At 29.3% G+C, this 27,095-nt stretch overlaps 2 protein-coding genes across 2 annotated transcripts in view; one reads left to right on the top strand and one right to left on the bottom strand.

The window, feature by feature from the left end:
- LOC129976170 (uncharacterized) overlaps positions 1-16,429 on the bottom strand; it is a 29,076-nt gene extending 12,647 nt beyond the window's left edge. The window contains exon 1 of the mRNA XM_056089599.1: positions 16,149-16,429. Within this exon, the coding sequence (XP_055945574.1) occupies positions 16,149-16,224 (76 nt within the window). The 5' untranslated portion in view covers positions 16,225-16,429. The remainder of the gene's footprint in view (positions 1-16,148) is intronic.
- Positions 16,430-26,150: 9,721 nt separating this feature from the next.
- Positions 26,151-27,095, top strand: LOC129976344 (uncharacterized protein y4hQ-like). Its single transcript, XM_056089868.1, has one exon. The coding sequence runs from the start codon at positions 26,276-26,278 to the stop codon at positions 26,867-26,869; it is 594 nt and encodes a 197-aa protein (XP_055945843.1). The 5' UTR covers positions 26,151-26,275; the 3' UTR covers positions 26,870-27,095.

A 27,095-nucleotide genomic window follows, 5' to 3' on the forward strand; every position in this document is an offset into this window, starting at 1 on the left:
GTCCACAACTTTATGCGGAGAAAAATAAAACTTATTAGAGATTTGTCAGAAATTTATTTCGGGTAAGCCAGGCCCACTCGTAATATTTTGTTACTGTGAATTTGTGCAAGTTTGAGGTTCGAACTCACAACGTTAGGGTTCATAGCCGAGTAACAAAGTCACTAGACAAAAGTGCACACTCCTTTCCGGAGGTTGTTATCTGGCTTACGAAGTTACCACCATAAATTCATTCGTTCTTTAATAGCCAGACAGACAGATTTCCTGGGAAATAAGTTTCAATCAAAATTTGATTGAAATCAAATTTGGTGTTAAGACCACATATCAAATTTCGTTTATATAGCTGGAATCTTTTTTTAATTATCACACAAAACGACAGGTAGACATAATTCCTAAAATGCCTTTTTAGGATATCTGAAGCGTGGAGTTTCATCAAAATATTGAGGCTGAATTTTCTGAGGAAGAAATCACTATTTTTCTGTTCATCTAAGAGATGGATGAGGGGGGGGGAGGTGATTCTAACACCAGAAAGCGTTTCATTCGTGGCTAAATGAGTCTTTAAAACTTTTAAAACAATGAATGAATCATTCATATATAATAACCTCTGATTTTTATTTATGAGTGATTTGGTTTCAATTGTTTTCCTTGGTGAAGAGCGTCTAACGCGAAGGTTAACACGAAACCACATAAGCAAGGTCAATGTTCATTGCTCACGCTAAGAGGAAAGAAACGTTTTCAATCGCCAAAGAAAAGTGTGCTTGTATTAAAAATTAACTATTCAATAAAGCATTTATTTCAGGATAAGTAAAACGTTATAACTGGAAACGTTACAAAAATTTAACACTTTTACCGATCCTGCCTTGTCATCCTTGGCGTGTTATTTGGCGATTAAACACTGCCCTGCGGTTAATAATATCTGAAAATCGAATTTGTGTTTTAAAGCAAAAAGTTTGAAGCAAACATTTCAAACAGGAATACAACTGAAATCACAAAATCATATACAAAATTTTATATATTTAAGTCATTACGTTTTTGAGTTATTACGTTTACATGTTCCTGAAAGTAGACTGACAGACGATCAATACTTTGTTGGATTTGGCTCAACATTTGAGAGGTGTCTAGCTCATAAATGTTAATTCTGTGTATCGAATTTTATCTATTTAGCTCTCTCCGTTTTGTAGCATTCGTGTTAAATTATATTCGAGCAGTCGGACTGACAGACTTCCTCTGGGTGGAATTTGCTCAAATTTTGAGAAAAATCTGCAAATTTAGTGTAAAGATCGTATACCAAATTTTATCTGTCTAAATCAAAGCGTGTTTGAGTTATCTTTGTCACAGACAGGCGGACATTTTCCAAAAATGTATATTTTAAATTCAGGGGTGGTCTAAAACGTGGATATTCGTCAAAATTTCGAGTTCGAATTTATGATAATTACTATACTTTCTCTATATTTTGTTTACAAAAAAGTAAAAAATGGTTCCAATTTCTGTGTTATCTTTTCGTGGTTTTTGCTTTGAAGTACATGTTTATTTATGTAAATTGGTTTATTTGTTGTCTAATTTGCATTTTTTTTTTTGTTATCGAATAAGACAGGATTTAAACATCTGACAACGGTTTGTTTTGTCTTTTTTGTCTATTTATACTCTATGGAAATCTGGGAGTTATTATGATACAAAAAATAAAAATAATGAAATTCAATGTTAAGATATGCGGAATGCAGTTTTATTCAAGACCATGTGTTCTGTAATTCATAAAAGGTGTATTTATTCGTTTGTAGTCTAGCACTATACCAAGGAATTATTGTAAGTCTATTTCAGCGGGTGGTTCATATTTATGCTTAAAAATCAATGCCAATTCAAATTAATCGTTGTGAATTGAAAATCACATCCTACATTTTTATGTTCAACAGTTCTTCTCATTAAATATCATAAGATGGAATGTTGATTCCATTCTAGCAGTTACAGTCAATAAATATATTTAGTATTAAATCCTCCAAAATGAATAATGATAAAAAATAATAAATGAATTCTAATAAACGAATAATAACTAGCTCTTACAATTTAGCATATATTTATTCCATTGCATGAAAATGTAATTTAATGTTCAAAGAATAATTTGGTTCGCTTTTCAATGTTTTACTTAAAACAGAAATAAGAAGAAACAGTATCATATGCATGTAAAAAGGTACTGCATGAGAACAACAAGCATTGGTTATAGATTACGATATCCCACTTGATTCCTGAACCTACGCATCGTAATTATGGCGAATTTAGATAGTAATTTATCAGATTATATATACCACACCCTCCTTGAAACGTAATAAATCTTCGAATAAGTGGGCCATAGATAAGTAGATAAATTAGAACAGAAAAGAAAAATTTTATACTGCTCGAGCGACAGTTCCTCGCCTTTCAGAGATTTGGTGTCTAATTACTAATGCTCAGGAAAAACGATTTTATTTATTGATTTTCGGACTGATAGTCTCAAACTGAAACAATTTTTATTTATTTCCGAAAACTATGAAGTTTTGAATGACATTCAAAGAATCGCATTTCTTCTGTCAAGAAAGATATTTTATGATATCCAAGCAATTTTTTGACATTTGATATGTGTTCAGTTGTATTTCGCTCATTGTTTTCAAATATAGGTAACCTGAAAAAGAAACTCGGTGTTTTCCATAAATCTCTTACCCTGTGTTATCAAAAGACATCTGTCAACACGGAATATTCTAAATTTATTACTTCAAACAATGGAAATGCCTATGTCGGCACGGAACATTCATGTGAAATGAATGTCAATAGCAGACGTATGCTTCATTTTCTCCTTGAAGGCGAAACTTTTATGTCAGAAGCAAGAATTTTATGAGCGGTTGTTTCGAAAATCAGTTTAAGTAGCAATGATATTCCGAGAATAATTCAAGGTTTTCCGCTAAATATTTGTATAAAAAGAATTTTGGAAACTATTTTCAAATTAAAAAAAACAAAAGAAAAACTCTTATTTGGATAACATTGTTTTGATTTTGGCAGTATTTTCATTGAATTTCAATAAATTCGAACAGAAACATTGAAGAAAAATACTTTCTTTTATTGATATACAATAAAATGCAAACGATTTTTATGGTTCGTCTATACTTTTATAAACTCATACGGATTTCAATCGAATCGAATCAAATATAAATGAAATATTAATTTATTATTTGAATAAGTAGTTTGAAAAAAGAAATAAATAGCAAACAGATCAAAACGTACTCAAGTGTACAAAACAAATAAGATGCTCATTGTGCGACTCATTGATATAAAAAATCTTGTATTAAAGTTGGCTCGAAAAGCAATAAATAACAAAAAGTTTATTTCCATTTATTTATTTTTTCAATAAAATGATTTTAGATTTCTTCCTTTTTTTTAAATAACTGGTTCGATTATCAACAATTCAACTCAGTATCAATTTTCTATTTCTTACTTTATATTACTTACTTAATAATACAGTTGTTCACCCACTATATTTGTATTACTAGTTTAATTCGAAAGCCAGGATAGCCTGATTAGTAGGACGTTGCGTTTTCATCCCTTAGGTTGCGAGCTCGAACCCCGCCGGCCCAGGACTTCGAGGTATGTGGTGGCTAGAGCACGTATAAATCTGTTGTGGTCACAAATTCCTCCAAGTCGAGACAATACCACTGGGGATAATGGATCAGAGGTGATTGTTTTCTGATTCAAACCTAAATTACGCTCTGTGATGAGTAAATGAATTGTATGAATGAAGTCCGCCCTGCAACAAGGTTTGTGACGCTTGAGTAGCTAAGTCGTGCTCTTGACCCTAAATGGAGCTACTGAAAACCAAGAAACACTTAAAATCGCTGACATTCTGCGGGCTGGTCTATGGCAAGTGCAATTAAGAAACAACATCAATTTAATCTTACCAACCATTCTTGATGTACTATATCCTACCACAACGAAATAATTTTAAACTAGTTGCTTTTGGCGACCAGTTGATTCGTTGTAAATAATAATAACTAAAAATTGCAATTAAACATTTTGTATAATTATGCCTTAATAGCTTCCTCAATAAAATATTTCTGATTTTCAAAATTTGATAAACATTTAACTCATACTTTTTTAGAAGATTATTAAAATCTCTATTAATCAAAATTAATTAATTCTAATATTTTGGGATATTAATTATTCATTTACCTAGTAATATTGTTTTTGACAGGTAAATAATTCTTTCTGTAGGATTATAATTTTTAATGTTATTTCTTAAGTTTGTTATTTTCTATAATCGATCATAATAATTGAATACTTTTATTTGTAAGAACGGAAATCATTAACTAATACTTATTGTTAATTTTTCAAGAATTGTATTACTTTAGTTTCTTTTCCCCTTGTGTAACGTTAAAAATAAATCAAAAGGAAAATTCATATTCATTAAGTTACTAAATAAAAAAATAATTAAAGTAAAATAAATCATTCACGTGATGATTAAGTTAAAACTTTTGTTGTAATGTCAAATGGAAAAAAAAAAATGTATATTACTTGAAGCCGCAAAATGCATAAATCCTTCAATTTTTAAAGAACTTGTATTTCAAATTGGGGCAACTTAGATAAAAGCAAAATTGAAACATTTAGAAGCAAATCGAGAAAAAGATTAGAGAAAGCATATATGACGGAAGAAACTCAATATAAATTGATGAAAAAAAAATGCAGCGTATTTTTCAACCACATTATATATCATTTAGAAACTAATTTCATTCAGAAAATTTTATATATGAGTGTGACTCATACATGAGCCAAATTTTACATATACACATATGTTTCTTCAAAAAAAATCGAATTTGGTGTTCCAATCACATAAACTTAAAGTTTTTATGTAAAAGAATCTAGATCTCTTTTTTCGTTTCTTCACTACATGACATCTTAATCCTGTCTGATTGCACAGTTTAAACAAAACTTTTCAGCTCAGAATTTTTGATAGAAAATTTCGTATTCTAATTTTGAAATAGTATTCTACTGGTTTATTTCCTCTGTTTATTATTGACCTTTCCATTCCTTAATGAATCGGATTAAAAGGAAAAGCCGAATTTGATTATTGGCTTAAGCATAATGATCGGAGATGACTCAACAGCATATTTTGATGACGAAAACAAATGAGCGTATTGATCCATCACCCCTTCTCGTTTTCGAGAAATAACTCCAGTTTCAAATGAAAGGAACAGAAAGAAAAAAGAATGAAAAAAATGGGGAAACGAATCTTGGCAATATGAGAACGTTTAACATGAAAAGGATTTCAATGGATTTTTTCGCGGAATCTTTTTTTTTTTAAAAAATAGAATAGAATGGGATCATGAAATAATTTCACGAATCCTGTTGGTAAATACTTTGATGAAAGGAAATTTAATAACATTGTACTTTCTGTTCGTTACAAAAAGTTTATCTTTAAAGAGGCGAACAGAAGTGCATACAAAATATTTTTAAATAGAACTATGATGAAATCAATTCATGCATACATGACATATGTCAAATATATTGCTCCGATTCAACTATGAAGCCTATTGTGCAGTCTTCAAAAGTTAGAACGAAAAGCGTCTTTGAGATGGATTTAGGTATTTTGTGGTTCTTTGCTGTATACAGTTCTTTGCTGTTGGCCCCTCTTACAAAATGGTCAATTTAGTTTCATATTTCAACACATTTTTAACACGTCAATGATTCATTTTATGTTAATATCTTTTTTTCTATTTTATTGAATATTTATTTGCTTTTATTTATCGATTTTATGTTAATATTTTTTTTCTATTTTATTAACTTTATGAATATTTATTTTCTTTTATTCATCTATTGTGGCTCCGTACTGCTTGGAATCCACGTTTGTAAATGATATTATTGAAGGCATTCGGGTTTATAAATATTTTAACAACAAGTGAAATTTAATGTAACTGGCCTCACCAATTATCCTTGATATGCTGGAGCCGTACAGCATCCGATTTCATCAAAATATTAAGATCAAATTTATTCCCGATTATACTATATTCTCTACATATACATATGTCTTACTTAAGTGAGAAAGGAAAAACAAAATAAAAACGAACTTTTTCTTTCCCAAACAGACAAAACAAATAAAATAGTTGTTTCGTCTATTTTTGTTTATACAGATGCCGTCTCCTTTTGTATCCGTACCTAAGTGATTGAAACTTGTGTCTTCTGTGTCATTGTTTTTGCAATGAATTGGCGAGCTCATTAGCGAGTTTTTCTTTTATATATATATTAGCCACCTTTGGCGACCAGCCGGTTCACCAATCTTAATGCTCGTTAAAATTTTAAAAATTAAATATTTAATGTAACTCCTATTTTAATAGCTTCTTCATCAAAATATTTTAAAACTACAAATTTTGATAGTCATATAATTCATTCATAATATTATAAAGGCCTTCAACCATAACGTAATCTCTCTCATTTTCTTTTAGCTCCCGTAGAATTTATGCTTTAAATTAAAGTGGAAATGGTTAAATTGCAATTAATATAAGGAAATTTTTTACTGAAACGAAGCATTTTTTTAAATATGAGTACTGAAAACAGAGTCGCTGAGTATTTAAACTAAACCTTATGGGCACTAAAGAATATCTTTCTTAATTTATGTAATATCTCAAGAAGTTTTCTACAACATTTTCTCAGATTCATCATGAACATATCAATTAATTAACAATGTTTAGTTTTAAATGCATGAAATTCTAAGAAAATAAACAGAATCGTTTAAAATAATCGGTCGAAAACAGATTAAGCCTTCAAAACGTCCGTATCCGTTGTCAACCATCAGAACTCAATGCGCATGCGTGAATTTTCAACGCCAGTTATGGTAATGCAAATGCGTGAATTTTTCTACGCCAGGTGGGGTAACGCTATGCAGATTAGAAATTTTTTATTTCCTTTATTCTGTTTTATTTTAATTCAAAAGTACTTCAGAATGAATCTGAAAGATCGATTCATTAACAATGTTTAATTTTAAATGCATCAAACATTAAGAAAATAAACAGAATCGTTTTAAATAATCGACTGAAAAATGTTAAGCCTAGCCTCATTACTGTTGGAAAAAAAAAAACTGAAGCCTTTCTTATTTGGCGGTGGGGAAAATGAAAAGATTTTTTGGCGGGTAAGTTAGTTTTTAATTAATAGTAAAATTCTAATTAAAATTAAAAAAAAGGAACCCCAGGTGCACATTCCCGATCTCCAAGGTATACATGTACCAAATTTGATAGCTGTAGGCCAAACGGTCTGGCCTGTAGAGCGCAAACACACACACATTGAGCTTTATATAAGTACAGATATCAAGTGAGAATGGCCTTACATTTGTCCAATATATGCAAACATTTAATGATTTTCTACGCTTTCTAAATTCTAAATAGATACTGCCCCCCCCCCAAAAAAAATGGTGAAAAAATATCGAATTTTAATTTTACATTATTACTGAAAATGTTAAGGATTTTCGAAATGTATGTACTATGTTCATTGTTTAAATAAATCCATACCGAAATTAAAGGGATAGTAAAAAATAACCGTTTATGTTTTGTAATTTGAGAAATATGTCAAATATACAAAAAAATTTAAATAACTTTTTTATTAATCTAATGAAAAGTAGCAGGTTTATCTCGTCGTTATTTTATTATAGTTATATTATCTTACTATATTTCTTTACTTTTAGTCTTTAATTAATCATTCATTAACTCTATCTTTGCTAATAATAAAGATAAATGAATATGTGCGAAGGTGTTGATATTCTACAGACCAGTAGTATCTGACAATCTGACTTACAGCTACCAAATTTGGCGCAAATAAACCTTCGAGGATAAGAATATACACTTCGGAGCGATTATTTGATATTTTAATTAATTAAAAAATAATCTGAATTTTAGGTTTTTTTTTTCACAAAAACTTTTGAAAATATTATTGCACATTAACTAATGTTACACAATTCCGAAATTTTTTTTAAAAAAAATTATTTTTTCAATGATACCAATTTAATAGTCGTGAGAATTTTTTGCTGAATTTTAGCAATTTGTTTTAAAATATTTTTTGTCTATTTTCTTATAGTAGGTTACATTCTTGTCCTGAAATTCAACCCGTTTTCAATGCTTCAGCAATTATTTGATCGTGTGATTGTCCTTCATCGTTGAAAGTTAAAAAATATGCATTTTGTTTAGTATTTGTGTAGTTGACATGATGCATAAATACGTGAGATTGCAATACCGCGTAATTTATAAAATAGGTAAATCACACATTTACTTTTCTCATAGAGCCATGATGCCATGGAACTAATTTACGTTAGAAAGTTTCATATGTATAAGCGAAACAAATGTAAGACCATTATAATAACGTACCTTTAATGTCTGGCAATTTCATGATAATATGAAGTCAATACTAAATGAGAATTCCACGTATTTTTGAATTGATGTTTAACAGGACTAACTTTTAGACTTAGAGCTACCAAATTTGGCATAAACTTTGGTGGATGGAAATGCGGATTAAATTTTTTTAATTAATTAAAAATTAAACGAGATTTTTGCGTTTTATGGCGATATCACCCGAAAATATTATTTCATGAAACTGATTCTAAAATCAGGACACCTATTTAGTTGTGCAATTCTTTCCTGAATTCTGGCAATTTTCTAAAGATATTTTTGCCTAATTCTCACCAATAAATCTCACTTTTTCAAAAAAAAAAAAAAAAAAAAAAAAACCCGAGTCGTTTATATTGTTTTATCAAATATTTAATCGTGGGATTTTTTACTTTTATACGAAGAGAAAATATCGTAATCGTCAAAAAATACTCACTTGGGATTTCAACAAATCACCATGTTTCAGACCTCCCATAATAATAATAATAATAATAAACATTTTGAGAATTATGCTTATCTGTCTTTGAACACAATAGCTAAAAAATGCTTTGAGACAGGTGGATGAAAAGATGATATAGATTTTACACCAGATTCATAAATTTGCACCAACTTTTAAACAACATCCATTTCGAGGAGTCTGTCTGTCTTACTGTCCAAACACATGCTAACTCGAGAATAACAAAATAAAAAGAACTAGAGGGATAAAATTTTGTAAGTAGATTTAATATCTAAAGTGTAAATTATTAGCAAATATTGAGAGAAATACAGTGAAGGTACCTGTTTATCTGGTGTAATTTTCATAGATGTAAACTCAAAAATTCAATTGCTTAAATAAATGAAATTCAGCGTGTGATCTTGCCACTACAATTGTAATTTGAAAATTTAAGTTCAGTGTTATTCTTTAAACTTTTCTTCTAATACTTCTCGCAGCCATTTGTATGTTTAAACACCTGCCGGTGAAAAATAAAATAAAAACTTATTAAGTGAAGAATTATTTCGTAGTAGTTCAAGATACAATCGATGCATTTGACAGATTTAAGATCAATGACCTTATTTGAAAGGAGTTCATGGAAAATTCGAAAACTACTTGCGAAATTTCCGTTAAAAATTAATTTAATGGTTAACACTTCTTAGAATGAAATAGTTTGGGAATATATGTTTTTTAGCAATCACTGGCTGTCAAAATAGGAAAGTAATTATGTTTATATAACATTTGTTTTAATCCAGCATGGATTGAAAATACGAGAAATTCTCAAAAAAAACAAAGCTCGGAGTGCAGCACGAACTTTCAAAACTAAAACTTCAGGAGAGTTCTTCTCTCCCCCCCCCCCTTTAAAATAATAATAATAAAATTGATGAACCAAATTCAAGGAAATGACATCTGGAAATGTCAGCATGATTCAGAAGATAATTATGCATGTGAAAATACAGGAAGTTGAATGTTTCACTCTGTAAATTTCAGTAGCAATAATCCAATAATTGCATTTTCATTTCTGAAATGAAAATCCTGCCACAGAAAGAGAAAACAAGTTTAAGAGAGATTTTCAAAAGTGCTCAGTACAATATAAAAACATTAAAATTCCTTAGATAAAATCTGTCAGTTTAAAACAGCATATTTTTCTAAAAAAATAATACTCCCTCTGTTCGAAAATATAATATGCATTTTAAAACACATTGGAAGGCAAACAACTTGATAAACTAGCGACGAAGATGTGATAGTTTCTGAAAAATAATTAGATTTAGTCAGATTTTAGATAGCATTTTTTTTTTCTTTTTTTCTAACACGATTACACTGGATATTTATTTTTCTTCACAACATTGGTAACATACCAAATCGAATGAATAATTCATAAAGAAAAAAAACCGAAATTTTAAAGGATTAAAGAAAATTTTAAAGAAAACTAAAAAAATATTCTAATTAACATAATTAACTAACTTTTTCACATTACAATTTCTAATCAATTTAAAAACTTAATGTCAGAAGAATTTCAAACTTTTATAAATATTCAAGAATATTAATGAAAAAAATATCATCAGATTTTGCTCATTTTACAGCATGAATTTAAGGAATATTATAACAAAAAGAACTATGAAAGGAATCATAAATGTAATTAACGCAAGCTAAAAGTAACTTCATTTTTAAAATCCATGCCGAGGTTAAATTTCTGTGTAAATCAATTTTTAGAAAGGTGCTAAACAACATAGGAATTAATAATCCAGTTACTAAGATTAATATTAGCTTCTGCTTTCTCGCTAACCGCGCCAACATCGTACCAACCGTCCAAAAATTCGCCATCTTAGACGGTTACATGAAATTATAACAAATGGCTTTTAGAGCTGCAATAAAAAATTTACAGGATTACGTTTGGTGAGAAATTGCTCCAAAATAATATAATTTCGGCAACCGGATGATAATCTCAAGTCTAGCCAATTCAGTTAAAGTGGAGATAAATTATAAATAAAAAATCTAACTAATATTGTTCAAAAACAAATGCTACTTGTTTAATAGATTATAATTTATTACACTGATTTGAAACATAAACATTAATGATGGAGAAGTGCAGCAGTGTTGAGTTTCTACCTTGAAATGATGCAATGTGAATTTACAAAGGAAGGGAAAAAAATCGTTGCAATTAAATGTGAAAATTTTTGAAAAATGATTGCAATATTAACATTCTTTCTTGGATTCTGAGAAATATAGTAAGATTTTTTCAAGTTAATTGTAAAGAATATATAGAAGAGAAAAACCATGAATTATGTAAAAGAAAGAAAACAGAATTTGTAAAAAGAAGTGCCCCAAAACCTCTTATATTATTTCTGGGAAACCATTTCGTTTACCCTTAAGCTGAAAAGAAACTACTCGATTTGATTTTAAGAAACAAAAAATAGTAGAAAAACTGTACTAAGACATCAAATTCAAAAAAAGAAGGAAAATATGTATTAAGTATGGAAAAATATAGGTTATAATTTGAAAGTATATAAGTTTTTCTAGAGGTTAAAATAAGAATACATTACAAGTACAGTCGACATTTAAAATTCCAAGTATAATAAGAATTTAATAATATAACAAAATTGGATTGAATAATTAATGAAATATAGTTTCGAAAATATAATTCTAATCTTTGAAATTACTTTTTTTTTTCAATTCTAAAAGAAGTGTGAGTTAAAAAATAAGATACAAATCCAATGTAAGACACAGAAGCTGTAAAGTTATTTTTAAACACAATAATGACCTGGTGGTGGTGTTGCTTGCGATGAATTTTCCTATAAATATATGAAATCCCACTAATTTAATTTGACCTCGTCTACTGATGAGCATCACGTGAAATCTAAACAATCTCGCGTGGAAGTTTGTCCTTGGTTTGTGGTTACATTTAAACACCTGTAAGTCACTTTCAAAGAATTACTCAGTTCCTTTTCTAATTATATTTCCTAGAATTTTCAGAAAGAATTCGATTCAAAAGCGGACAGGAAAATGTATGCATTATAATCGCCTTTTTTCATGCAAAGAATATCGGAGAGAGACATCTTTTCTTTCAGAAAACTTTAGAGGGAATGGTATCTGTATAAATAAAAGAAAATTCACAATTCTTTTATGTCTCTTTGAAAACACAAATTTTGATCACTATTTCTATAAACCATAAAAAGAATTTTTAATTACATTTCATGATAATTAATTCAATAATTTATTTTTATAAAATCAAAAACTACCGCATATAATAAATTTGTATTCCAAGTATTGAAAAAAAAGAAATAAAGATTATTTTTATCTTTACTGTTGCCATTCCTACTGAATAAAAATATTCTAGATATTTTAAATAATATCATTCGTATTTCTTCTGAGCTATTACTTGTAATGTTCAATTAAATTTTATATCATTTTTTAAGCATTATTAATAACATATGATTTATTTCAATAAGTTAATATAACTTGTAATTTTTTTTTTGAAAAAAGAATATTTTAGAGCAATTAAAATTAAAATTTTAATTTTTAAAAAGTAAAGTCGCTAACGATTGGAACAATTTGTGCGTTATTATAATTAATATAGAAGTAATCTTTACTTTTAAAATGTTACATGTTAATTTCCAAATAAATTTTGTGTTTTCATGCATGTAACGTTTACTTCATATAAACGTCTAGACCTGATGTGATATGAGAAACAGTTAAAAAAAGACATAAATAAGATATTAAAAAGGCATTAGAACATCTGTTCTTAAACATCTGTACTAAAGCACTTCAATATCCCTAACCAGATGACAGACAATTCTAATTTTTTTTTATCTGTGCTCGAAAAAAATGTCGAAGTATTTTCTGAATTTTAGTTACAATTAAATGGTTCATATCTGAAAAGAAATCGGACCAACCAACTTTCATTTCAAAGAACCAACTTCTGAAGAATTCTTCTTTCTTCTTTACCTACACATAAAATAAAACCACTATTTTGATAAATAATGATATTTACTGTTTGCTTCAGAATCTCATATCTATCACTTTTAAATTAAAATACTTTGCAGTGGGACAATATGCAACTTGAAAGAGAAGTGCTGTTCTAGAATTCTTTATTAGGCGCGTTATTCTTTTAGCCTTTTTTTTTTTTCTGATGTTGATATTCATTTTTTTTATTTCGAAACTTGTGTATAGTTTCAATATATTGGTTGGTTAAAAACAACATCTCCTATTTTATCGCACTTCTATTTTGGTGAAATCAATTACCAAACATTTCTGCTCCCAGAAATATACGAAATTTGCCATTGAACAGATGATATATAAACAGAAAAATTTTCCAGTTTCCTAGTACCAAAATTACGCAGCTGAAATAATGAGTTGTTTTCATAGAATTGAATAGTTAGTGATTATGAAAACCTAAAGTATTTGCTTTAAATTCTATTTTCGCGCATACATTTAATTAAGCTAGCAAATTTTATTTGCCAATCAATTTACATGGAAAAGACTGAAATCTGAGAAAAAGAATTTATGACCGCAACATAGTTTCATATTCTAAATAACTTTTTTACTTAAAAAAAAATAAATGAGGAAAACTATTCTGTATTGAACAGCTGTTCCATTTTCTGAAATGACTGATGGTTTATTTCAATTGATTCGGATAATTCAGTCTCTAATTTTTCTGAAAACTGGCTATTTCTAAAGTAATAAACTAATCAATTATTTACAAATGCACTGAGAAGAAATCTCAATGACAGAAATATTATTTTCGTTTTAACTCTGTAATAAGTCAATTTACATTTGGATAAATAGTTGATGCTTTCTTCGAAAAATTCGAAAAACTATATATATACTTATATTATTCTTCAGAATGTATTATCAAGTTAACAAATCAAGTTAAATTAGAGAACATAGTAAATATAGTAAAAAGAGCTTTTAAAAGTAGATTTTTATTAACGTTTTAAGAAAGTAGACTTTTAAAAATTATTTCCTCCTTTCTTTTTTAAATTTATGATTTATCATTAAAAACATGATGGAATCTTGATAAACTTTTTTCGAATACACTACCAGGTGGCGTCACGCGAATGAAATTAATATTTATTTATATTAATTTATTAACTGATAATTAAGTTCCGAAAATATTTAATTAGTGCATTATCAGCAAGAATACAGATGTGAACAAGATTTCAGAATTCTAGCATACTACGAAGCGAGAAAAAGAATAATCACAAAATTTCATCTTTACAAATATGAAACAAGCAGGGAAAAAAAAAAAGAATGTAAACAGTAGCATGAGGCAAGGTCTGCGCGAGATATCAATGCATTTCATTCCAGGTAAGTCGACATCGAGTGAAACGAAACCGTAATTAATTTTGCAGTCCATTGCAAGGATTGTGACAGTTTGCAAATTAAATTAGCATATTAACAGAAGTTTTCTTGTTCATTTCGCATTTGATAATGCCTAGTTAAAACTTCTCAATATATTAGCCCTATGCATAGCTATCTTGATTAATATGATTATAACTTCATTCTATCAACACTGAGCGGTATTTTTTAAAAAAAGTTTAACATTGAATTTAAAACGAAGTTTCCAGCTTTAAACTTTACGAAAATAAGTTTATTTCCTTCAGATTTTTCAATAAATGTAAAATTGGTATCTAATTGTTGGCTGAAAGTAATCGAATTTCAATGAAATTTTACAATTGAAATTCCAGATTTATTAAATTAGCCATGAATTGTCAAAGATCAGTCAAAGAAATATAAAAATTAGCTTACTGAATTAGCTTCATGTTGGAACATTTTATTTGCGCAATCAGTTATTTGTGCTTGAAAAATTAGAATCATTTTTGTAAAAATTTGAATTACTAACATTCACTGTTTGTTTAGTAGAAAAGTAATCATTGCAAACAAAATTTCCTAGAAGTAACAGAGAAAATACTGACTATAAGAAAATACATATTAATTATAATTTGGTATTTATTGTTTCCATTGACATTTGACAGCCTTGTAGCTTTTTAAAAAGAAGTAATGTATATTCTTCTTCATAATTTATGTTCATTTTTTATATGCTTCTTTGATTTTGTATTCATTTTACCTAAAATTTGAATTTGAATTTTGAAAGAATAATAATTCAGAAAATCCAGTAGTAACATGCGTGCTGAATTCGGGCATGCTCAAAAATTATATGAACAGAAAGGGGAAGAAAAAAAAAATAGCTGAACAAAATTAATATTACAAAGTTTTGTATTACAAAATATATTTCATGATTTACATTATATATCAATGATTATTCAATTAACTTTTCTCTGAATCAATAAAAAATTAAAATCTGCTTACATCAGTAAGTAAACAAAACTTCCAAGCTAAAAGAGCTATAATATAAAGATATTTAAAAATGCGAGTTCGCAAATTGTACAGACTAAGTCTATGGCAAAGGATACCGACGTGCTCTGATTGGTTTAAGCCTTGGCATCTTTTTGGCAAAAGTATGGCAAAGTCGGTATCCTTTGCCATAGACTTAGTCTGTACAATTTGCGAACTCGCTTTAAAAATATGGATATTTTAATAATAAAAGTCATTATTTCTTCTGAAGTTAAACGTTAGATGTGATTGCCACAGTATTAAAATAAAAATTAAATATGTTTTAAACGATAATCTGTTCAATATTAAATAAAAATAAACATAGCTTGTTCATTTTTCAATTCATTTAAGAATTGAAGAAAATGCCATGATGAATTATAACAATGAAAACGATTCGGGTTTCACTCACAATAATGGAAATAATTTAAAATAAACTTAAAATGATTTTAACAGTTGATTAAATTTAAAAGAATTTTGCAACAACAAAATTAATTCCATCTGAAAGATAAATTTATAATTTTAAAATGGTATAAAAATCTTTTCCGTGCAGGAATATTTTCGGAAATTATTGCGAAAATTTTACTTAACTTTTAATTAATTAAAATTTCAAAAAAAATCACTTTGAAGCTTACATTTCCACTGTCTAAATTTTATATGCGCCAACTATGTAAAAAGGTCTGCCTGTAGAGCACCAAGTCACATAGAAACACACACATACATAATATCTACTTTATTGTTACTAGTAAAGATTTCATTCAAAAATGTTTCAAATAAATCTTGTCAAACGATTTATTAAATTGAATTAATTAATTTTTTTCATATAAAACGTTGATAAAAATAATCGATGCCAAAATTATTCTTAATTATACTTGTATTCAATAACACGTGATTTAAAAATATTCTATTAAGTAAAATCAAGTAAGCAACCTAGTAATAAAGTTGAACATAATTTAACTACTTACGTAAATTTTTTTCTACTGGATTGCTCCCAGCATAAGTCACCAAAAAGCACAATATCCAAGACCAAATTACTCCCATGGCATAAAAACAATAACTTTTACTCTTTAAATAAAATATTCTCTAAAGTGAAATGATCTCAAGTTTTTCCTTGTGCTCACACAATGAGTTCACGCAACAAGAGGAAGCATCATTTTTATCTAAAATCAGTCACCAAAGCATAACAAAATGCAATTCTTTTTGCGAACCAAATCGCTAGAAGTGCACGATTCGGAACTGAAAGTTCTTATGACTTCGTCACGAGCACCTGCGCTAAAATTTTATAGCACATGCGTCAACAGTTGGTAGTATTGCGTGTAAGTTCCCGCTAAAAGTGTATTTTGATAACTTTTTTTTTTTTTTTTTGAATTTAGATAGCTGTGTTTGGATGCATATCCGTTTCGTCATATTCGAGGGCAGCTGTTTTCCTTTTTGTTAATGTAAATAAACCTGAAATCTTTTTGCATATTTTCATAATAATGACGCAATTTCTGCATTTTTGATCTGATGCTCATTTTTAGAAATTTCCTTTTCCTCTTAAAGCAATGCGGAATTTAACATTAATTTGAGGAAAAAGTGGAAGGTATTTATTAAAAAAATTGACATAATGTTCATAATTTGAATATTTGTGGGGGGGGTTGTTAATTTTTTTAAAAAATGGTCCGTAATATTTTTTAAATTTAATATCATATCAAATCTAAAATATTGTTTAAAAGTTCAGAATAAAATGTTATTAATTTCAACAAGAAATAATAATAATAGAAAATGAAATAAATATTATCTGCATAAATAATGAAGTTTCCAAGACGAATAATAAGCATACATATTTAGGCAATTGGTAACCGACTCTGAAGTACAAAAATTAAGATACCACCAGTTTCATAAAATATTTCCCTTAATTAATTGTTTTAACACAGTTACACAGCTTGTAAAGTCAACTGAGCTTTGCTTAGTAAGCAACCCACTCAGAAGCATGATTTTAAAAAGATAATCAAAAATCCATAATATGATAATTGGTTTTTAATTGTGTAATTTCGTAATAAATTTTAAAAAAAACTTTGAAAAAATTAACAATATTTTTTTAGCATACATTTAAAAAAAATACTATTATATCAAATAATAATTTTTTACAAAAAGAATCGTCCAAAACACAATTTGTATAAACGTGGAGGTAGATGTGTCCTCAGTTATGAAATTTTAAACGTACGAAAGAAAGTAAATAAGTATTCATAAAACAAATATTAAATATTATAAAAAATATATGTTAATTATATTATTCTAACTGACACCAAGCCGAAATGTTTTTATCCCGTTTTTATTCTTCTTTAAGATATTAAGAGATAACAGCCTTTGTCTCTATACCCCACACTGTTTACATTCATTTCATGTACTAAGATATTGCGTTGCTAAAATGTTGTGCCAAATTGTGGCGATTTATTGCTAGGATCTGTTAGATCTAGTCTGGGATTCAGTTGACAGAAAAGCAACTCATGTAATTACCTAAGTAGTGTTTCTATTTAGAATAGATGGTAGGTTTCTTTTCCGTATATATAATTTCTTTTCGCACTTCACATTTTTACGAATTTTGTTTTGACTCCTACAGATATTTGAGAAAAAAAATTTCTACAATCAACTGTACAAATAAAAAGGCGTTTCTTTAATTTATATTCAGTTTATTATAGATTGAAACCTCAATGTGTAAATCAACGATCATAAATTACTTATTGTTAGAAAAATACACTGTTTAGAAAAAAAAAATGTTAAACATTTTATTCATCGATGTACAGGATTATTGAAAGCAATTGTACTGATGATAAAGTGTTACAAATTCTTTATAAATTATTAAAAGATGGAGGAAATTTAGTTGAAATCCTGTTTTAAAAACTCGTTAAATTTGCTACCAATATGGCGATCCTAACCAGCATACTGAATAGTTTTGCTATCAGCCTTATTACTGATTTGTCGACAAATGTTTTGTTTTATTGAGTTTTATGCCTACTACTTTGGCGACTTGGCATTGCTGGCACCTTTGCTGATGTGAAGAGAAAGATTTAAATACATCTCAACCAAAAATTTGAACACGATCACATATACCACATTCTGTTGCACAATATTATATTATATAATTTAATATTTAACAATATTATGCAAAATTGTGAATATTGTTTAATGTCGTACAATATTGTACAATATATATATGTGCTACTGGGGATATAAAAGAGCAGTTAAGAATTCGTTTGGTTGCGTTCTATTTTAAATGTGACAACGATCACACGGACAGCATCCATGCAGTAGCTCATTTCACTGCCATTTAAAACATTCGCGACATGCGTGAAGCGGATATTTTATGTTGCTTTTTTTTCCCGTAATAAAGTTTTAACTCTTTAAATGAACAAAATTGGATGACACGATGACTTTAGGAAAAGAACACAAATGATTTAATTTTTTTTCAAAACAATAATCTTTTTTGTTTCTGGGCAACCAATGTTGCCATCTTAAAAAAATTAAAATGTACAGAAATTAAAAATAAGATGAAGGGGAAAACATAGAGGACGCTATATTCGTACTTTGTTCATTGCTTCAATGAAAGCTGACACTAAGATAGAGTCTACCTCACTTCGCACTAAAGCGAAAATACAAAAAGTAATTTCAGAAGATTTAGATAAATGCGGCTGTAGAATATGCTTCATAGAGTCTGGCACTGAAAGGGGCTACCGCATGGATGTTGCTCATGAGACCAAGGCAAGTTACATAAAGAAACTATTACGTGGCCTATGAAAACGTTAATTCTCTTTCTATTTTGTATTATTTTTTTTTTTGTTTTCAATTTTTTTATAAAAAAATTATAAACCAGTGATCAATTCAGTGGATTTAAATGAAGATGCATTTCACAATTCAGTATTATTTATTTTGGAATATTGAAATCTATTTTTCGTTAACCCTTTCCATAAAATATTTTTCAAAAATTCTAATTTTGTACTTTTTAAATAATATTATACTTTTGCGCACTCCGTTTATAGCATAAATAGGCAATTAGAAATGGTAAAGTGATGTAAGTAATCCTTTGGAATTTTTGATTTCATTAATTTTCACCTGAGTTTATAAAAAGTTTTAAATATTTTATTTTTTAACACTAAGGACACTTAACAAATCAAGGTCTTTTTTACTTTCTCATATATCAAACATACAAAGTATTATAATCGGTTAAAAAAAAAAAAATCTCGAATTCGTGATTTTGAGGATTGTGTAGGAAGACAAACCTCCATAATCCGAACATTTTTGATTTTTTGTCTGTTTTTTCTGTCTTTCTGTGAATATGATAATTCAAAAACATTTTGAGCTATACGACTGAAATTTGGTGAATGGAAGCATGACTAAATTTGCAAATTTCTACTTTTGAACAAAATCCATTCAGATGAAGTTTGTTTTTCTGGATTTTCGAGTACAAGGAAACTCCATAACTACAAAACACTCAGAGCTAGGTTAAAACATCTAAATTATAAGTACTTAAAGTTGATTGTCTGTCAGTCCATACTTTCATATGCATGTAAAAGGAATGATTTTAATCATTGAAATTCGATATGTTCGATATGTTATTGTGTAACTACAATTGCAGTTTCGTGTCAAATTTTTATGTCAATCGGAAGGCAAAAAGACATCGAAAGTATATACAAGGTGGTCAAAATTAAAACACTCCTACTCTGAGTTCTCTATACAGTGAACTACTCAGTGTAAAGGCTCCAAAATTGTTGAACATACTACTAAAGACATGGGGAAAGAGATTACGAAAAACAAAATTAGTTCCAGAAACACCGACAGATGGCGCTATACAAAAGAAAACATACTAAAAAGACACAAATAATCACACACAAAAAAAACCCCATGTGGTATGGAATTTTTCCTTTCTAATTTCTATTGCCAATATGAAAAAAAGAAGAGAAAAAAGTGAAGAAATTTAAACTACAAATTGTAACTGCAAATTCGCACTGTAAGCACAAAAATTTACATAAACCCTTTATTTGCTGCTACTGTTCTAGGCATAAAAAAGATAAAGTTGGGAAAATGTCATTCTTATCAGCGATGGCTTCGCGCTTTGCTTGTGAAGCTGTTTTATGAAAACAAAGGAAATGCAGCACCTGTACTACGAGAGTTTCGACGACTTGAGAATTCATGCAAAGGACCAGAAGGTAGTAACACATGCTCGAAAATGTTGTTGCAAATGTCACAGTGCCAATGTCTTGATTCAATTACTTTTATGCAAGATGAAGCGCCCCCCACACATTGGACTCTTTGTACAGCAGTTCTTCGGCAACATTTCACTAATATTAGAGTAATGAGAAGTGCGTTTCCGGCAACCTAACCATCTCGTTCTACACATCTTAATTCCTGTGATTTTTGGCTTTGAGTAGGGATGACGAATATTTTCAGAGCGGTTATTACGTAACCAATATCAAAAAGTCACAAATACAAGTTATCAATACTTTTCAAAGAGGGGTGTGATTCAAATCCTTGCTACGATCTTACTGATGATATTTCGATTACAGGATTTGGATCACGATAGAAACTAAGAATCGATACGATATCACTGAAATTTGCCGGAGCGGTGACTTCACTGGAAAGTAACAATCGATACGATCTGTCCAATGGAAGCTCTCGAAAGAAATCTGTGATTGGATTGAAAAGTGAACGGACCGGTTATTGGAATTATCGTATCGTATCATTGAATTGCATATCACTGAAATTTATCGGAGCGGTGATATTACCGGAAAGTGCGAAGTCACCGCTGCACTTTACGGGAGTGCCCGATATTCGTATTTGATGATGCACTATTCCATACAGATCATTTTTAATTGCTCGTGACATGATTGACTTTGATTACATGTACTCTGTTTACTGCTGGCGCCATCTATTGGTAGAATATAGGACTAAAGTAAACATTTTAAAGAAATGACATATATTTTTAACTCATCTTCTCCAGAAAATGGTTCACTCTAATAAATAAATTAAATAAATAGTTTTGAGAAAAAAAATAAAATTTAAGAAGTAAGCTGAAACAAATAAATTAATTCAATCACACGTTAATTAAATTAGTAAATTAAGTATTAATTACAATTAATAAATTTTATATTTAATATTAAGTAATAATTTTTAATTAATAATATGATTGAAATAACAGATATTTGGAACGCATATTTAAAAATAACAATAGCAATATTATTTGTTATTCAAAAAATCGTGGATTATGCATCTCTAGCTTTGAGAGGTTTATCGAGGTTCTTGTTTATCGAAGACGTCTAATAACCTTAGCAGATTTGAAAGACAGTGTCATTCTGCATGTGAGAAGCACCTCAATCGACCCATTAGAATCCGCAATTGAAAAAAGATGTCAACAAAATGCAGATTTTACATCTGGAAGAAAGGAACCAAATTGATAAGTTTCTCTTACATCGATAAGGTCCTTGTGATCCACATTTCATTTGATACGTTCAAATGAAATGTGTTACAAATGAGTAATTTATTCTTTCTTCTTGTATATGTATTCTTTAACATATAACAAGAGGGTCATTTGAATACCCTCAAAATACCAAATTAAAATATAATTAAAAACTAAGCCCGTTTCAAATTGTGCGGAATGAGATGCGTGAGGATAGAACCTGGGACCTTTAGGTTAGTAGTCCAGTTACTAACCGATTTTGCTAAAACAGCTGTTTGGGCAGAAGCGCTGTTACTGGCTTATATGCGATTCACCACAGTACTCTCCCTCCAGTGAGGCGAAGGGGAGACGAACGTTATTGCGTTAAGTGGTGATGTATTGAGTAGCGCCCTTATTCGAGTAGCGCCAAGCGTTATGGCGAGAGTTTGTGAGTGCTGATGCGCCAAGTGTGTCTGGCGACTTTTCGGGGTTGCTGCGTCACGTGAGTCTGACGACTTTGTTGCGCCAAGTGAGTCTGGCGACTTTGGTTGCGGGTAGATGGCGCCAAAACAGCTGTACGAAGGTTGAAGGTTCAGCGTCCGAGGTCACCAATGTGCGGTAAGAGACGCGTGTGGATTGAACCTGGGACCTTTAGGTTAGTAGTCCAGTAACGAACCGATTTTGCTAAAACAGCTGTTCGGGCATAAGCGCTGTTACCGGCTTATATGCGATTCACCACAAAATGTTCATTAGCTGTACCTTCAGAAAATATCATTTCACAAACATTTTTATTGTAACTTAAAACTGAAAAGTTTACCCTTTTAGTAATATCGATTTCATTTGCGTAATAATTATTTTTCGAATGTTAATAAATTTTAAAAATCTAATATTGATACGCAATTTCTAACATTATTTTTATTATGATGCTATTCAAACTAATTTTATTGTTACATCAAATCATTCAGCCGTGTACTTTGTGTTAGTGTTAAAACGATTATGTTCATTCTTTAGGCATTAACTTGAAAGCCGGATAAGGGTCACAGTTGCCTGGTGGTAAGGTGTCGACTTCGAAACTGGAGGGTTCGAGACCTTATTTCTCCGAAGAACCGTCATGTAAGCGGATCTAGTGCATGCTACATCCGTCGGGGCCATACATATTCCTGCCGGTGTGGCGTGGAAGCTTGAAGAGGATATTTCAGCCTCGGTGTCGCCCTCATCATCTGATCGCGGCTCAAAGTCATGAGGTCCTTCCAAAATAGCCACGGTGTTGCTTTAAAACGGGACGTTAATGTAAATAAAATATTGAGTAGATTAAAAAATTTGAAGTAGACTGATACCATTTAATTCGTATTTTTCAGTCTTATGATTTAATAAGATTATTTCAAATGTATGCATTCCATATTAATAGTCTAATAGGCAGGAAAGCCAATTCCGGACGAATAAGCTAGTGGGCGAAGGCGATTAGTATTTTATATAGCACTACTTTTAATGTTTAGATGTGCTTTAAGAATAATAAAACATGAACGAAATTTTGCTGAAATATTTAAGCATAATTATTGATTTATTTTGCCTGATTCGGTCAGATTATAATCGTTTCAAACGATAATGCCGGTTTACACTCGGCCAGTAGACAGCGCATGCGCAGAAAGGCTGAAAAATGCTGTTCGGTCAATGGCAAGTAATTGTCCCGACGAGACAACATTCCGCTGTATTGCATTTTTTTTTCTTATTGTGTGCATCTGTAGAATTTGGCGGTTTTTTTCAGGACAGAAAAAAAGTTATCACTTATCATAGATTGATTTCCACATTTCTTTGCTCTTTGTTCTTTCTGGTGCGAGGTTATGCTTTTTTTTCTTTCTTTTTATTTGCCATTTCTTCTCTATAGTTTTCCAAATGTAGGAATGTTGGTCTTTTTTTTTTATTTTATCATTTTTTTTTTTTTTTTGTGTAAATATCCATAATTTTAATACGATACGCAGTGAAAAAGAAAAATCCAGGGACGCCAAACCGGCAGTTTATAGCCAAGCATGGAATGCCTGAATCTGTCTTATGAAATTGTGGCAAACATAAATCAGTCCTTTTCTGCCCATGCGCTGCTTACTAGTCGTCTTATAACTGGCCGAGTGTAAACCCGGCATAACAATGATGTTCCTGTAAACCTTTTATCAAAACTTATTTGATCCATTCCTTTGCGCTAAAGAACGATTTTCTTTTAATGTGCATGTGCAGTAATATCATTGCTAGTAGCATCTCAAGACTGACCTGATTGTGAATGTGACAGGGGATTCCATTTTTTCAGCAAGTTACGTTTTGATAATCCACGACTGTGTTCGGAATTAAAGTTATTGCGGAAGCCGTGTTTGGATATATTGTCCGAACTTCGCTTTAGGATTTGTCACCGAAGTCAAGTCGGAAATTATTATTTGCTATAATATGTGGATAAAAAAAATTCCAAAACCCAGACTTTCAAATTTGCAACAGAAGGGTTTGTATATTTTATGATGATAATTCTTAAAGTATAATTGTTGGTACGATCACCAGATCTTAATATAATTTAAAATTTGAGGGTTTTTTGAAGAGAAAAGGGCATTTTAATATGAAATTATAAAAGGAAATGATCTTCAAAAATACAATATTAAAAACAAAGAGCAAAAAATTTTTTAAGTGGTCTATATTATTTTGGAAAACAATACCAATTCTTATTAACTCTAAGTCGAAAGCATACGCAACAAAATGTTTACTGATTTGTTTAACAAATTATACAAGACGTATACTCAATTTTGTGATTTAAATTTCCACATATCATATGAAAATATACTTATTAAAATTTTTTCATTGCCTAATACATTTAAAATGTTTCTATGGCATATGTAAACTTGAAAGCTGAAATAGTCAGATTTTACTCTTTCAGGTCTGTAATAAAGGATTATGTGTACTTAATTTTGTGAACCACCGTTTACATAAATATAAGCAACATAACAAAAAAAAAAAAAAAAAACGTTACATTTTATATTGATGACCATAATGACAATGATCTTCTTTGATTAATGTAATAAAGCTAATTAACAGCAATAAGTAAGAGATAAATTTATTTATTTTAATATGAAATGTATAACAACTTCTTTTGTTTGATCTATTTAATTGTTATTAAGAATTTAATATTGATTCTGGTAGTATGTTTTCATATTACATTTGTGAATATAAGATTATTGCACAGTTTTTTTTTTATTCTTGACTAAGCATGTAAGCTTACTTTTGCATTTAGTATTTCAAATCTTTATAGACTGCCTTGTCAATATTAAGATCCCATTGTTTTCACATACGTTTCATTCTTCCAGACCTATTACGGTTAATATTTCATATTTATATGAATTTTAATAATCAATTTTTTTATCATATTGCTTAAGCAGTTCAATCAAATTTGTAGTTGTTTTTTTAACGTCTGTTAATTTTTTTTAAACGATTCACTAATTAGGGCATGGTTTTTCTTATTTTTTATAATGTTTATTTTAAAATTTAGTTATATTTTTCAATACAGGGTAATAATATATTATTTTAAATTTCAAAATATTATATTTTAATAAAACTGCATCAGTAACATTAATAAACAAATTATGTACTCCTTCATTCAGACATCATATAAAAGAAGTATATGCAGTGCTTTACTTTAATCTTTAAATACTATTTATGCTTTAATGTTTACAATTTGTATCACTATTAATAAAGGTCTTCCCAAACTTTATTGGTTAAAAGCTGTTGTATAGAATGACTTTTCAACAAAAAGATAGATTACTTGCAGATAGATAATGTTAAAATGCTTTTCATTATTTTATTATTTTTGAGAAATGTATAATAATTTCAGAGAAATAGTCGAAAGTGCATAAAAATAATTTTTCAAACACCTGTAGCTATTGACAGACATTATCGTTAAAATTTCATAAAATTTTTCTAAGTAATTAATTTTATAAATAAATTGATTCAGTCAGAAAAAAAAAAAGATTGGGAAAAATTTCGAGTTCTTAATTAATTAGCCGAGTTAATTAACTCGGTTTATCAGTTTGTCGAGTGAAATGAATATATTCCCTCGAAACGTTTCCACCGACACGAATTTTGTGAAGATCTGATAATAAAAAAAGTCGCAGTGGTTTTCCATTTTTTTTTAAATAACTAATTATATAATAACTATGAAATACATTTTTCTTTTTAAGATACAAAAGAATTTTTTATTCTCTTTCGATATATTATGTAAGATTTTTTTCTCGAACCCACATGAATAAAAGAATTTATAAAAGTAGTTAATGTGCGACCTGAATTTTTTTTATCATTAGTAAAGTGGAAATGAAAATTTGCTGTAATATTAATTAAAAATAATTAACACATAATTAATTATTCTTAATCATTAATTTTTAATTAATGATTAATAATAATTAACTGAATAATTGATAATCCATCTCCTGGATTCGATCAGATTATAAGCGATTGATTTGATTTCATCAAACGATAATCTTTCCTTTGTGCTGAGGCACGATTCATTTTTATTGCGCATGCGCTTTAGAATAGTGGTTTTGCTAATACGATTATTCCAGAATTCATTCGATTTCGTATTTATCTCCATCAGTTCTTTCTTTCTTTTATTTTTTTAAACTGAAAGTTACATTGTTGATCCTTTGTTTCAAAATAATGGCCAACAACTCGAGCAAGGATATCTTTCAATTCAAGATTTCTTTGAAATTCATTAAGCCTAAAATTTGGCGCCGAATTCAAGTACCTGCAAATTACACTTTTCAGCAACTACACTGGGCAATTCAAGATAGCATGGGATGGAAAAGTAATTTCGGTAATTACCATCTACATGTTTTCCGAATGTCAAAAAATAGAAATACTATTGAAATAGGCCTTCCTAATGATTTCGATAGCTTTGCGGAAACCATTCCAGAAGAACGTGCTAAACTGATGGATTTTTTCACGGAACCCAAAACAAAAGCGTTATATGAATATGATTTCGGTGATGGTTGGGAGCATGATGTAGTTTTGGAGAAGATTTTGTCTGCTGTGGAAGGTATTGTTTACCCAAAATGTGTCGCTGGTAAAAGAGCATGCCCACCAGAAGATTGTGGTGGCTATGATGGGTACGAAGAACATTTAGAAATCATTCGAAATCCTAGGCACCCAGAGTATAAAAACCACATGGAATGGCTGAAATCCACAGCTGCTGGACCTGACCCTGAAGAATTTGATCCAAATTCAGTGATATTTCATGAAGGTAAAATGTAGTAAAAATGTTTTACTCATAAGTTAAATTTGTTTTCGAGACTTCACGTATATCATAGAACTTTTGTTTATGTGATCTGATTGTTTCTGAATGCTTTGTGATAAAATGATTAGTTTTAATTTCTGAACGGATTTCTAAATTTTTTGGATGAAAAAATTTTGTTTTTTATTATTATTTTGGGTGATAATTTTTATGTATAATAGTTACCGAATTAGTGTTTATATAAAA

Source organism: Argiope bruennichi, chromosome 7, assembly GCF_947563725.1.
Source record: "Argiope bruennichi chromosome 7, qqArgBrue1.1, whole genome shotgun sequence".
Classification (NCBI taxonomy): domain Eukaryota; kingdom Metazoa; phylum Arthropoda; class Arachnida; order Araneae; family Araneidae; genus Argiope; species Argiope bruennichi.

What these genes read in the sequence shown, in the direction of transcription:
- LOC129976344 (XM_056089868.1), top strand. Translation starts at nt 26,276, where the DNA reads ATGGCCAACAACTCGAGCAAGGATATCTTTCAATTCAAGATTTCTTTG.